The sequence below is a fragment of the Chelonoidis abingdonii genome, chromosome 5 (assembly GCF_003597395.2).
Source record: "Chelonoidis abingdonii isolate Lonesome George chromosome 5, CheloAbing_2.0, whole genome shotgun sequence".
Lineage (NCBI taxonomy): Eukaryota > Metazoa > Chordata > Testudines > Testudinidae > Chelonoidis > Chelonoidis abingdonii.
The window spans coordinates 56,959,843-56,974,402 of NC_133773.1; the positions used below are offsets into that span (position 1 = coordinate 56,959,843).

Here is a 14,560-nt window from a genome sequence, read left to right on the forward strand (position 1 = left end):
AAGAGAGAGATGTGTTATGGACATCTCTAATTGATGTGTCCAAATCGAGGTGGGTGCAGGAACATGTTTTCCTCTCAGCTGACTCCATTTGATCGGACTGAAGAAGCTTGCCTGGTTCAATAATTCTACAGACCAGACTGTCTCTTTGACTTCTCTGGACACCTGAGCCTGTAGAATATAATTAAGGAGGCAATGATGGAGACCTTATACTGTCAGCTTCCAGATTCTGATTGCATGTCAGATTGGCCGATCTGGCATTAGGTAAATGTCCTGTTTGTTATCAGTGGCAGTTCCATTTCAATTTGGGTGGTGGTGCCTTCTTGGAACTAGAAGGGCTTGTGAATAGGATATACAGGAACAGAACTTTTGGGGATAACATTCTAACAAGAAGCTAGATAAGCTGAATCAGAAGGGTACAAATAGAAATGTGGCCCCACATGCGGACAGGCTGTATGCCTAAACACAAGATGTTTCAGTCTACTGAGTTAAAAAGATGTAAAATAATCACACCTACACCTTGTCAGCAGTCTTTGGTAAACTTGAAACCACCTCATATTATTTTAAGAGAGATGAAATACATTGTTAAATACGAAATATCTGTCACCTCACCATCCTTGACAACTATCTTTATCGGTTTGTAAAATCAATTAAAAAACAAAATCTATTCCTGGTGTCAAAGGGCGAGAATAACAGTTTGACTATACAAAAAGAACACTGTCAAATGCTTAAACACAGACGAACAAAGCCATATAAGAGCAAGTTAAGTTAGCAATCTTTTAATGTGTTCAGGTTTTCTAGATCAGCGGTCCCCAATGTGTTCCGTCTGGCTGGCGGTCGAATCGGCGAAATGCCACTGAGAATTGCGGCAGCATCTAGAGGCAGCCAAACTTGCTGCCTGACAAGCAACGCTTCGATGAACGCCACTTTTCCGACAAGCGACATCATAGAGAGCATCGCCGCCGAAATTCGGGTGATGCATTTCAGCTATGCTCGACCGCCGGATCGCCAGTCCAGCACAGCAAAAGGTTAGGGTGACGCTGTTCTAGATCACCTTATCTTGAATCAAATAGGTATTTTAAAGGACACTTGACCCACATATCCATTCCTCAAATCCTGAGGAAAGAAACAGTGTACTCCATTGTTTGACCTGACGAACATCGCAACAAATACTAGATCTGCAAGACATACTGAAAATTGAAGTTCCATTCCCACAAACATTGACAAAAGAGCCATAATTAATAGTGAAATCAACATTTTGGCAGCCCTTAACTGAATTTCTGTCACCACCAGTCCATAATATGCACTAATCAAGAAAATCAGTTCTGACACTGTAACTGCAATAGTCACGTCTCTCCTTGTACCTGGGTAAGCTGCTGGATTGGTATCGACGTCCCCTCAATAGGGGCTGAACGTTTCCCAGGCCTATATGGAAGAGCCATAGGACACCAAAGAATTTTACAACACAAGGCTACTTCTGATGGCATTTGTGGGCATGGATAACCCAACACCAGTTTCAGAGCCAAGGAGATTCTCTATATGAGAGAAGAGACACATCTCCCTCAAAGGTGTCAGCTATTACTGATGCTTGTTAGTGACTCCATGGTACTTCACAGTTCATGAATAGTTCTTACAAAGATACAGACTACATCTAAATAATGCATCACTGCCAGCAATGGAAATCATATCACAAGATCCACAAAGTGAGTTTCAACTAGGTCGTAGAAGAAAATGAAAGCATATTTGAAACAATATAGGCGCAACAACAATTTGAACTATGGTCTGCTAAGTTTCTGTAACCAATACCAGAGCCTTTGACTATTAATTCAAAATAATTCAAACACCTAAACTTCTCTGCTTTTCAATATCTTTAAATTAATGATAGCCAAAAAGATCTTTTTTACACAGATTTTGGTATTGAAAACCCACAACAACCCATCTTTTACTCCACAGATGACGTCAGGTGTACCAAGTTGAGACCAGAGCATAGTTTTTACTATGAAGTTTGAATAAACTACCTTCCTAAACTTTTAAGTGCAGAGATGGAAACTGCTTATATAGCACTTTACTAAAATGGTATATACATGGTCATTCTTCAGTTATAACAAAACTCTTTATTTAAGCTGAATTTAAAAATGTAAGAATGTATTAAACTTAAACTGGTAGATACTAGTCAGGCTGGCGGGCTGATTTAGGGTTTGAATTATGGGAAAATTTATTGAGTAGATAGATTAGTATAGAGACTGTATATGTTTTTGGCATCGTATTCCGAAATAACACTGCTCTTTTTCTGGTTTAATTTATACCACTTGCAAAGTGAAAGGCTAAACTGGAAAAAGGCATTCTTAATTTCCAAAACAAGTGTGGTTCCAAGTGGGCAGTTATATGGTATACAAGTTACCTGAATTTTCCCCCATTTAGACTAAGCCCTGTACAAAGAATGCTCCCGTTAAACAACACAGTCAGAAACGCCAAGAAATTACCTGTTAAGGTATATAGGAAGAAACCAAATATTTTAGAGTATGGAAAGAATCAGTTATGATCACAGCAAGCATTGTTAACTGTCCCTATAGCAAATCACCAAGTCCCTTATCTTCCGCTTCTTTGTTTCTTTCAACCTAAGTTTCACTTTTTTGATTACATCGAATTTATTCTAAAGGATTTGGAAGTCCACGCCATAAGCGTGCAAATGTGGAAAGCTACATGTACTGGTACGAGGATGGTACAGTCAAAACCATATCCTCCCACTGTTCCCCATATGCATCCTTTTTCATAATCAGTTACGGTACTTTGCCAGACACTAGAGACATCTTAAATTTGTAGATGCAAACTACGCTTAAAATGCTTGCAGATGAACATATTGAATGTACCCCAACAGAGAGCACTGGTTTTATACATACATATAATCTATATCACTCCTTCTAACCACCCCCTCACTTTGGTATTTTTATGCAGGTATTATGATTTCCTGATCTGGGCCAATGTATGTTTGCATGTTTGACATCACTAACATGTAATGACGCTGATATAACTGGTGGTATATGCAATCTTCATGAAGAGTGGGGGATGATTGCCTTTTCAGTAGGATACTGGTGTAACTGTCAATTTGTAAGAATGTTTCTGTGGGCTGTTTATGTCATATAAAACTAAGCAAGTTCAACCAATGCAGTATTCAAATCAGCTTTCTAGTGTTTGTGGACACACAAGAGCAATCTGTTTTTTGACGGATACAGTGCAGAATTTTTGGTTGTTCCTCAATACAGAACCTGAATTTTGTTTGGGTGTCTTATTCTGTGCATTTAAAAAGCAGTGTGCAAGTGAACAGGGAGCTTTGTGAACAGGGGCTGCTAACGGGGAGTTTTGCAAGGGAGCTTGGAAGGAGAGTGGAAGGGGCAAGGTTCACTGCTGTTCTTTAAAAACCTTAAACCAAACTACATTCAAAACTTCATGATTTAAACAAAACCCTTTCATTAACTAGGTATCTGCAGAGACAATGCAGGCAGAAGCCAGCAGCAGAGAGGGGCTATCCAGTTTATTGCGCTGAGGGCAGCATGTACGATTACCTGACCTGTGAGCAGGTGGCGTATGGTTGCATTCGGTGGCAAGAGCTCTGGCCCTCAGAGACCGCGTACAGGCTTTGGAGGCCAGGGTGGAGGAACTGGAGGAGCTAAGGGGCAGAGAGTTATATTTGATGAGGCTTTCTGGGACCCTGTGGAATTGTCCCACCTCCGGTCAGACAGCCCCTGCGCTGTTGAGGAGAACGAAAGGCCCTGGGAAGGCAGAGCAGTCAATGGCAGCAGAGGAAAACCTTCCCATAGTTGGACCCTCTTTCAGATGGTGTTAGGTACCCTCTCCACTGAGGTTAACTCTCCGAGGAGGGACTCCAGTCACTAGAAAAGGCATGGTGTTAATAATGGAGATTCGATCATTAGAACCATAGATATAGCTGGTTTGTGATGAATGGGGAGACCGTACGGTGACTTGCTTGCCTGGTGCGAAAGGTTGTGGATCTCTCAAGGCATCTGGAGACTTATGTTAGTGCTGGGAAGAGCTGGTGTGCGTGGTACAGTGTAGGTACCAATGACATAAGGAAGGTAGGAGAGACGTCCTGGAGGCCAAATTTAGGCTGCTAGGGAAAGACTGAAATCCAGGACCTCTATGTGGCATTCTCAGAAATGTTCCCCAGTTCCATATGCAGGGCCAGGTGGCAGGCAGAGCTTCAGAATCTCAATGCGTGAATGAGACGATGGTATAGAGAAGGAGGGGTTTAGATTCATTAGGAAACTGGGGAACTTTTGGGATGGGGGGAGCCTAAGCCTAACAGGAGCAATGGCTCACCCTAAACCAAAGTGAACCAGACTTGCATAAACAATTAAAAAGTTGCAGAGCAGTTTTTAAACTAGGAGATGGGAAAGCCAACAGCTGCAGAGGAGCAGATGAATCGGACAGAGACTTCTCTTAGAGAAAGTCTATTGATAGAGATTCTCTAGGTTATAGTCAGGAGCAGAGAGATGGAAGAGAATAATGTAAGGGCCAGATCAGACGAAACATTCACAAAGAATCGGACACATCAGAAAAGAGCAGACAAATAGTGTAAGTTTAAAGTGTTTGTAATAAATGCTAGAAGTCTAAATAATAAGATGGGTGAACTAGAGTGCCTCGTGATAACGGAGGATATTGATATAATAGCATCAGAAACTGGTGGACTGAGGACAATCAGGGGACACAATCATTCCAGGGAACAAAATATCGGAAGGCAGAACAGGTCATGCAACGGAGGGGAGTAGCAACTCTATGTGAGAAAATGTAGAATCAATGAAGAAAAATCTAAGTGAATCCACGTGTTCCAAGAATCTCTATGGATAGTATTTCATGCTCTATAAGAATAACATTAGTGATCTATTATCGACCACTGACCAGGCAAGTGATAGTGAGTGAAAATGCTAGGAAAATTAGAGAGTCTATCAAAATTAAGAACTCATAATAGTGGGGATTTCAATTATCCCCATATTGACTGGGAAATGTCGCCTCAGGACAAAATGCAGAGACAAATTTCTCGATACTTTAAATGATGCTTCTTGAAGCAACTGTACAGGAATCCACAAGGGAGGGCTATTCCGATTATCTGGAGTGGAGCACAGGAGCTGGTCCAAGAGGTAACTATAAAGGACCGCTTGGAAATAGTGAACAAATAATCAACATTTAACATCCCTGTGGTAGGAAGAACATCTCAACAGCCAACAGTGTGGCATTTAATTTCAAAAGGGGAACTATGCAAAATGAGGGGGTTAGTTAAAACAAGGAATAAAGGTACAGGACTAAGTGAATGAACTGCAAGCTGCGATGACTTTTTAAAAAGACACATATTTAGCGCACCAAAACCTTAAATGTGTAACCCAATTATAGAAACGTAAATAAAATAAAAATAAAAAAAGCCACCGTGTGGTTAACATGTAAAAAGCAGCAGTGAGAGAAAAAAGGGTATCTTTAAAAAGTGGGAATCAATCCTAGTGAGGTAATATAGAAAGGAGCATAAACACCACCAAATTACGTAAAATGTAATAGAAAAGCCCAAAGAGTTGGAGTCTGAAGAATAGGCTAGCCAAAAACTCAAAAGTAATAACAAAATTTTTGTACATCAGAAGCAGGAGCCTGCTAAACAACCAGTGGGGCCCCGGATGATCGGATTACAAAAAGGACGCTAAGACGATAAACAATTGCGAAAGAAATAATGGATCCTCTCTCCGTCTTCCGGTGAGGTGGTGGGAGTTCCCAAACTAGCCAGCTTTTGTAGTGACATTGAGGAACTGCACAGATAGTGTCATAAGGAGAGTTTTGAATAAATTAGTAATCAACATACAAGTCACGGCGACCAGATGCATTCACCAAGAGTTCTGAAAGAACTCAATGTTGAAGTGTGTGGACTATTAACATGTTTGTAACCTGTCTTTAATCTGTTCTGTTACCCATCCTGGAAGATAGATAACGGTAACACGATTTAAAAAGGGCTCTAAGTTGCCAAGCAATCAGCCTGGATGGTCCAATCAGTACCGGGCAAATTGTTGAAACATGTAAGAATAAATTGTCTGACACATAGAACAACATAATTGTTGGCAAAGGAGTCAAACTGGTAAAGTGAGGTGGCAAAGTTTGCAGATGATACTAAACTGCTCAAGATAGTTAAGACCAAAACAGACTGTGAAGAACTTCAAAAAACTCACAAAACTAAGCGATTGGGCAACAAAATGGCAAATGTAATTTAATGTGGATAAATGTAAAGTAATGCACACTGGTAAAAATAACCTCAACTATACATACAATATAATGGGGACTAATTTAGTTACAACTAATCAGGAAAACGATCTTGGCGTCATCGTGAATAGTTCTCTGAAGACATCCACGCAGTGTGCAGAGGCAGTCAAAAGCAAACAGGATGTTAGGAATAATTAAAAAGGGGATAGAGAATAAGATGGAGAATATATTATTGCCTTTATATAAATCGATGGTATGCTCACAACTTGAATACTGCGTACAGATGTGGTCTCCTCATCTCAAAAAAGATATAGAAAAGGTTCAGAGAAGGGCAACTAAAATGATCAGGGGTTTGGAATGGGTCCCATATGAGGAGAGATTAAAGAAGCTAGGATTTTTCAGCTTGGAAAAGAGGAGACTAAGAAGGGACATGATAGAGGTATATAAAATCATGAGTGATGTGGAGAAAGTAGATAAGGAAAAGTTATTTACTTATTCCCATAACACAAGAACTAGGGGACACCAAATGAAATTAATGGGCAGCAGGTTTAAAACAATAAAAGGAAGTTGTTCTTCATGCAGCGCACAGTCAACTTGTGGAACTCCTTGCCTGAGGAGGTTGTGAAGGCTAGGGCTCTAACAGCGTTTGAGAGAGAACTGGATAAATTCGTGGAGGTTAAGTCCATTAATGGCTATTAGTCAGACTGGGGAAGGAATGGTGTCCCTACTCCCTGTTTGTCAGAAGGTAGGGATGGATGGCAGGAGAAAGATCACTTGATCATTACCTGTTAGGTTCACTCCCTTTGGGGCACCTGGCATTGGCCACTGTCAGTAGACAGGACACTGGGTTAGATGGACCATTGGTCTGACCCAGTACGGCCGTTCTTATGAATGTCTAAATTTTCAAAATGTTTTAAATTCTTTTAATTTAAGATTAAAGTTTAAACTCCCTGTGTTTCTAACAATTACTTTTTGATAAATGGGACCCCAGTTCAGATTCATGCCACTGCAATACAAAGCGTCAACAACGTTCTGATAAGGTGTTTTACTTGTAAGTTCTGGCACATACTTGCAGCCTGAACTCCAGCAAAAGGATAGACTTTGAAAAGAACGAGAGCTCATCTCTTCAGTCTTTTGGTTCCCTTTTCATGTTCTGCACCAAATGAATTATTCTGACACATTTAATTGACCAGGAATTAATTTCCTAAATATAACTTCTCCAGTCTCAGAAGTGGTTCTGTGCACGAGATCTCAACAAAATCTTTCAAACTATTTGATATAAAATTTGAGATAAGAGGAACGTTTTCAAAACACGCTAAGGGAGAGAGGGTAGCCTATTCTTATTTGAGGCTTACTTTCAATTATATGCCTGACTTTTGAGTCACCACTAAAAACCTCAGTGAACACCCCTTTCACTTCCAAATTTTGCACATGTAGCCTGTTGCCAGCAGAGAACATCATGCTCAAATTGAAGTGATTTCAGCTAGCCATTTCTGATACTGGTATTCAAACAAAACAACTCACAGAGGCAGAAACCTGAACATTAGTCTAGTGTGCTACATCTCATTCATCAAAATCTTTTGAATAAACCTTAGCTGAAGTTTCTAAGAAGTTATATTTGAGATAAGACGTCCAAAAACACCTTTCAAAACATGATTAACACCTATTTCCCCCACCCCCCTGGTCCCGTATTTAAGAACGGCTTGTCCAGGTCATTTCTAATTTAGGTAAAAATAGAGTCTGTTGCCCACAGACAACTTGAAGAGGAAAGGACTGAGACTTTTAGAAGTGGGGGCACGTGCAAAAGAAAAAGCACATAATGGAGAGCAAAATCTTAGCCTTACCTATGAATAGAACATAGTACTTTCATAAGAGAGCGCCCTCCCCTCCACCCCCAAGAAAAAATTAACAGCTTGAACAAGTTGTAGCATTTCATATGGGTTTTACATATCTGTAAGAATTTTGTTTGCTTATGAAGGATATCCAGTTGACAGTCCTAAAGACTGAAATCCTCTAACCACACAAATGGTACAGTATACCGTAAACAGCAGCAGCACAGCTTTCCCTCATGCTGCCCTGTCAATATGTCTCACCATTGACATATATGGACCACTTCTAGGAGTCACAGAGCTCCATCCCTATGATCCACTCAATCTTTGGTCTCTCAGCTGCCAGCCAAAAAAAGTTACAATTATTGTAATTTGTGATGGTGGTGACTTCTGTGACATGAACATCTGTCCTCTGAAAACTGTCCACCAAGCTCCTTTCCACACAGATAACCAAACAGCCATACAATGGTAATGCTATTCAGTCACTTTTGATTTGGGCTGGTTTTAAACCAGCAACTCAGAGGTAAGCAGATGTATGTTTTTCATGACCAGTTCCCTGAGCCACTCAATCCCCCTATAAAGTAGTATCATTAGTATTAATTTAAAAATAAATAAATAAATAAAAAACCTCCACTCAGTTTTTGATTTTCCCCTACTAAAGTTGCCATTTTGGGATGTCGGAGATGGAGATTAAGTAAAAAAAATATCATTGAGGAGAGTTTGGATAATTACCTTCACACCAAGATTAAAGAAAAATCGAAGAATACTTCTATCTAGAGGGGAAAAAAAAAAAAAAAAAAAACATCAAGTCAATTAATACTTTAAGAATAATGCACGTGCACGCACACACACAGAAGGGTGACCACACAGCAAGTGTGAAAAATCAGGACAGAGGTGGATGGTAATAGGAACTTATATAAGAAAAAGGGGACTGTCTCTATAAAATTGGGACATCTGGTCACCCACCCACTCACACTTTTTCCTCCCATCCAGAAATCAATCTCATCCTGTGCAAATTTTCAGCTACAGTTCTATTAGAGCAAAGTTCAACACTTTATATTGCTACTTCAGCTGGTTCAACTCTCCTTGGACTGATATAAGATGATCTGAAACTCAACTGCAGTTTTAAATTCCAGTTTTAATAGCTCAAGGAACCAAAATCAGTTTATAAATGTAAGAGAGAATGTTACCAAAATGAACACACCATCCAGTTAGGTGTGGTATGTTCTACATGAACTCCTTGTATTTTTCTTTTTAAAATGCTAAAATATGCTTTTTCCCAGACCAGTATGAAAATTGCTGAGTAAGGTTCAAATTTCTGATTAAAATAACATGAGATTCCATCTGCTATTTTTCACTACCATAACAGGGAACAGATGTCTATAATATGGTCAAGGAAGTCATATTTTTTTTTAAATGTATGCTACACAAAACCAGACTCTCACCAATTTACTTTCTTGCATCAGAGAATCAGATTAGGAGCCATGAAAAGTTCACAATAGTTATGAATATCACCACTTAAAATAATTACCATTAGCAGCACAAACTAAAAATGAACAGTACAATTTACTTATTTTTTTATACAAAGAATGGTAGAACAGCAACTGTTAAATCTTTCCACACTTATAGAAACAAATTAAAGGAATACATTTCACTCTCCTTCATCCAGATTTTAAACAAAGACATTCCATTAGAAAGAGTAAAATATAAAGGTTTCCTACCTTTAGGCAGATCATCCCCAGTATTACAAAAGGAATAAGGTGGTGCAATGGCTCTCTCCCCCTTTTCATTAAAAGGGAATCCAGGGAACAATGGGTCCTGATAAGGATTCAGTGTCTGAGGCAAAGGCATCAAAGGCTGGTTAACTGCTTGTATTGAGACAGGAACTCCGGCAACTGGAGCAGATGTTGCCTGGGATACAACAGAATCAGGTCCAGTTGTCGGGGCCGGCATCAAAGAAGAAACAGGTATTTGGGTTGGAAAACCTAAGGAAGACGGAAGAGTGAAAGAAATGAATACACACAATTTGGCTAAAGTACATTATAGAGAGAGAAGATAGCAAGTAACTGAAGGATTAAAACATCACGAAGATGAATTATTTAGGGTGATACAGAAGCGTAGGAGTCCTGAAATGAAGCTGAGGGAAAATGAAGTCTCAATTCAAAGAACAATTTTCAGAAAGGGACTGTACAGTCTATCCAAAAGTGGTAACAAAAATCTTATTACTTGCATTAGTTAAAAATACTCTTACAGAAGGCAAAAGGGAATTGAATCTTACAGCTGAATCTCTAAGTGACCCAGGCTGGAATGGAATGGTAATACTCCCCCCACCCTCTTCCCCTTAAGAGGCAAAGGGTCATGTGAACTATTTTAATTAGCAATGACACATTTATATGGATGACTGAAGCTAACTAGGAGAGTTGCGTATCTAATTATCTTTCAATATCTGCTTTTCAAAATCCCACCCACAGACAATTTGAAGTCATTTTTACACACGGACTGTTCTGAACATGGTACGATAAGTCTCTGAAGTAGACCAAAGAAGATTTCTTCAAACCTGTTGGTCGATAAGTTGGTTCATTTTGCCAGGCTGGCACAATGGTTGTAATAGAAGGCACTGTCGGAGGCAAATGCACCTCAGAGAAGGGTGGAGGGGGAGTTGGATTTACACATGGTAAGTCTTCTGTCAATTTCTATAAAGCAAAGAGACCAACTGAAGTTAGTAGGGCTCACAGATAATGCTTACTTAGAGTAAGAGCCTAAATTCCATTCCATTCACAAAGTTTTGTGAATCTAGACTTAACCAGGCTGCCACTGTTACAGTAGCAGAATACCATCTAGTAATATTAGCTAACAAGCTACTGACAAAATAGGAATCCTAATCGCATAGCCACCTTTGGACTTATTAATTCAATGTGCATGGAGACTGAACTACCCTCTCATCCTACGGGTCACCTCTCCAGAAAAGGTTGTACTGATACGATGAATAAGTATCAGGCTTCCGTCTCCAAGTAGTAAATTCAGCAACTCTCACAACTATAAATGTATTTACAGTTTTTCACCTCCAAAAAGCAAAGCCACTGACTAAATGAAGCAAGTGGGCCTGCTCAGATACTCATCTCATATGATGATACTGTGCTACAATAGCACAGATCAGAGGATGGTAACAACCACAAAGCCTGTTGGTGCTATCAAAACATAACCAAGGTTGTTTAAACAATTTTCTAGACCAGCAGAAGCTGGGATTATTATAGAGGGAATGATATTGGTCTCTGGGAAAGTCACAGAAGATGAAATAGCTGGAGGGGAAAAAAAGATACAGTGTTTAACCCAAGTAGCATTCACTTAAAAGGTGGATGTGGATTAACCCCTTACTCAAACTCCTGGAATGACCCTTACAATTAAATTGCAAGATCTTTCGGATAGGGACCAGGTCTTCATATAGCACCTAGCATAAAGGGTTTCCAGTCCTAACTGGGGGGCTTTGGGCACTACTACAATACAAAGTAATTATCTTCAATAGCTATATAGCTGTGGTGGCAAGAATGCACTGAGGCCTCATAACTGAAAAACCCAAAGGTTAAACAAACATTTCTTACTTGTTCAGCAGGAGATTGAGATGGTGTCTTTTCTTGTTTCGAAGGAGATGAAGCTTTTGGATACTTGTCATCTCCACCATTCTTCTATTACAAAGTTCAAATGGAGAGTCAGTGCTATTCTATTTATTTTTTTCCTACAAAAATGGCCATTAAAGATATTAAGCACTCAACACTTTGTTAAAGGTGAGCTGGCCATCAAATGAATGTTTGTCAGATTGCTACTATGGCAAGCCTAAAGTGATGCCTGTTGATGATCTGCTGGCAGCAGGGATCACAGGAGAACCTCTAGATCCTAACCCATGCAGACTCAAACCTGTCAAATACAATCACTAGAGGGGAACAGAGACCCACACTGCGAACATACGGGGTACACTAGCAAATGGAGATCCAGGTTCAGAAGCACTCAATAGCCCAAGTTGTGGAATTTACACTGCAGAGAGAGAGACTATATAAACAGACGTTTAAAGGTTCTAAGGAAGGTCAAAAATAAGACAAGTCTCCCTCCTATAATAATCTACAAAAAGTACTAAAGCAGCAGCAGTAGCCTTGGCTCTGAAGACAGCTACCTCTCTGTTAGCCACCTTATGCTGTGCTGCTTACTGCATATACGGAAGGGAGGGAGACAGAGCAAGAGAGGGAGAAAGAATGGGTTTGTCTTTTCTTTAAAATTACCTCAGATGAATTTGACTCAAACTTCTGACTGAAGTGGACCTGCCTGGAATTTGAATCTGTAATATCAAAAGATATAACATTGTAAATGAAGCATCAAAGCGTTTATAATAGTCACAACTTCAGCCAATATAACAAGTTGTCTTTCCAGAGTTAAATCTTCAGATTTATCATGACCTTTCTACTTCAACTCAATTATACATTACTTCAAAATAGCATAAATGTGGAAAGCAGAATAAGTCAAAATAAGTAGGACTGGCCGGAAAACAAAATTTGTGTTTCACAAACATTTTCAAGGTTTCAGAATTTGTTTTCATTCTGCACTGGGATGAAAGCAAGACCTTATGAAAATTTTCACATAAAAAGACCAACTCAGCTTAGAAAAGCCAATAATCCAGTGGTTAGGTCACTCACCTTGGATGTGGGTGACCTAAGTTGAGGTCCCTGCTCTGCCTGATGCAGGGACTTTCAAAAAATTTGAATCAGATGTAGGCACTTCAATGCCTATTTGTCTTTATCAGAGCAGAGGAGAAAAGGGGACAGAGGTGAAAAGAGGCAAAATAGGTACATGCGGAAGGACAGATCCTTGAAGGCGAGACCAAGGAGCTTCAACATGATGCAATAAAGAAGGGGGAAGCAGGGAAAAGATTCACACAGAACAAGACTGACAGGCCAGAAAGCAGACTAGCAGATGCATTTTGTGTTGACTCAAAAATTGCCTGCTCTCCCACTATACAACTGCAACCTTCTTCCCCATCGCCACCACAAATGAGCCCCACCAGAAGTAGGAGAGCTTAGTTACTCTATCTTTCCTTCAGGAGTTACCTGACAAATATGCAAAGCTTTGTGAGGAATATGGGAGAAGGAAATCTCACACCGCTCACCTTCTCCAGCACTACTGAATTGCAAACATACTTTTAAATTAAATCTCTCACTCACACACTTTTCTTCCAGTTTCTTTCTCTGCCCTTACAATTTTATTAGATAAAATCACTTTAGGCACTAACCCCTTTTACTTGCTTTGTCTTAGATGAACCCTCTTTCCACTTGAGCAAGTATCTCTAGCATTTCTCCATCAGTAGTTTCTGCAATGCTAATCTGGCACTAATTTCAGTATGAGCCGGCACCTAATTACTTTAATGTGGATCAGAAGACCTAGCTTTTCAGCATCTAGCTCCCATTGTGTGCCCTCCCACATAATTTGAAAATTCCTATAAAGTTGTTTGACCCAAAGACCACACCCATAAATCAAAAAAACAAGCACTGTCTCCCCAAAGCATACAACTACATTGCACTTGACCATTGTCACAAAAAATTACCCCCATGTACCCTGTCAGATGCATAAATCCACATATAGGCACATCCCCAGCTTTGAAAATCCCAGACTTAGTTACTTAATATAAAAGCTAACAATGTTTAGTCCAGAAAACGTTCTCTTTTACACTACCTTTATCCTTTCGCTCTTCCATATTTGCCTTCCCCCTGCTGTTTCTTTTCTCAGTAACAGCTCGGACCTTTACACAAGTATCAGCAGTCTGCGTAGCAGCCTGACAAACTAAATGGTTCTAAAGAAATTGAGAGAAGCAAAATTCAGCATTTCATATAAAAAGGCTTAGCCATAGGAATGTATAAAACAATGTGCCATCATCTAAAATTATCACACTGGGCCTCCATGAATGCAAGCTTATTTTCAGCAGGTGGCAGAGGAAAGAATTCTAATCTCAAATTTTCTACCCATCCAATCCACTGTTCCATTCTGAGAGAGTGGGGCTCACCTTTGAGTCAAGAACTCAGGTTATTAGGCTACATGGACAAACCTTGGAGTTTTATTCCACTTCTAGAATCTATAAATTCTTCCATTTTAAATTCCTAATATTCCTCCATTTTTGAGCAGGAGCATCACAGCATTTGCCACACTGCAACAAGATGGTGGTCTCTTCCAGTCTAATTCTGCTCTTTATTCACCAGGAGATTCCAGAAAGCTCTCCTGGGCCTGATTCTCTTCTCATAAATAAACGACGGAAGTGAAGAATAACACCATTGAAAAGTATAAGATAAGCAGAATCAGGCCTTCTGCCTGGAAAAATTGTCATGCCCAAAAAGCAAGACACTCAAGGTCTCTCTCAAATCCCATTACCCTCACAATCTAACACCTATTAGTATTTCAGCCTGTCTCCCCTACTTCTGTTTTCTGCAAGACTGAAATACAAAAAA

General features: G+C 39.8%; 1 protein-coding gene across 8 annotated transcripts in view; it reads right to left on the minus strand.

Annotated features, from left to right (window-relative positions):
* The window catches only part of OTUD4 (OTU deubiquitinase 4), a 78,411-nt gene that overhangs the window by 23,560 nt on the left and 40,291 nt on the right, over positions 1-14,560 (minus strand). For all 8 annotated transcript variants that reach the window (XR_012655957.1, XR_004371621.2, XM_032764903.2 and 5 more), the window contains 6 exons: positions 13,794-13,911; positions 12,350-12,405; positions 11,678-11,761; positions 10,636-10,771; positions 9,800-10,063; positions 8,811-8,851 (listed from right to left, as the gene is read on the minus strand). Coding sequence is in view for 6 of the 8 variants with exons in the window: in XM_032764903.2 (XP_032620794.1) it covers positions 8,811-8,851; positions 9,800-10,063; positions 10,636-10,771; positions 11,678-11,761; positions 12,350-12,405; positions 13,794-13,911 (699 nt within the window). In the remaining 2 variants the exon portion in view is untranslated. The remainder of the gene's footprint in view (positions 1-8,810; positions 8,852-9,799; positions 10,064-10,635; positions 10,772-11,677; positions 11,762-12,349; positions 12,406-13,793; positions 13,912-14,560) is intronic.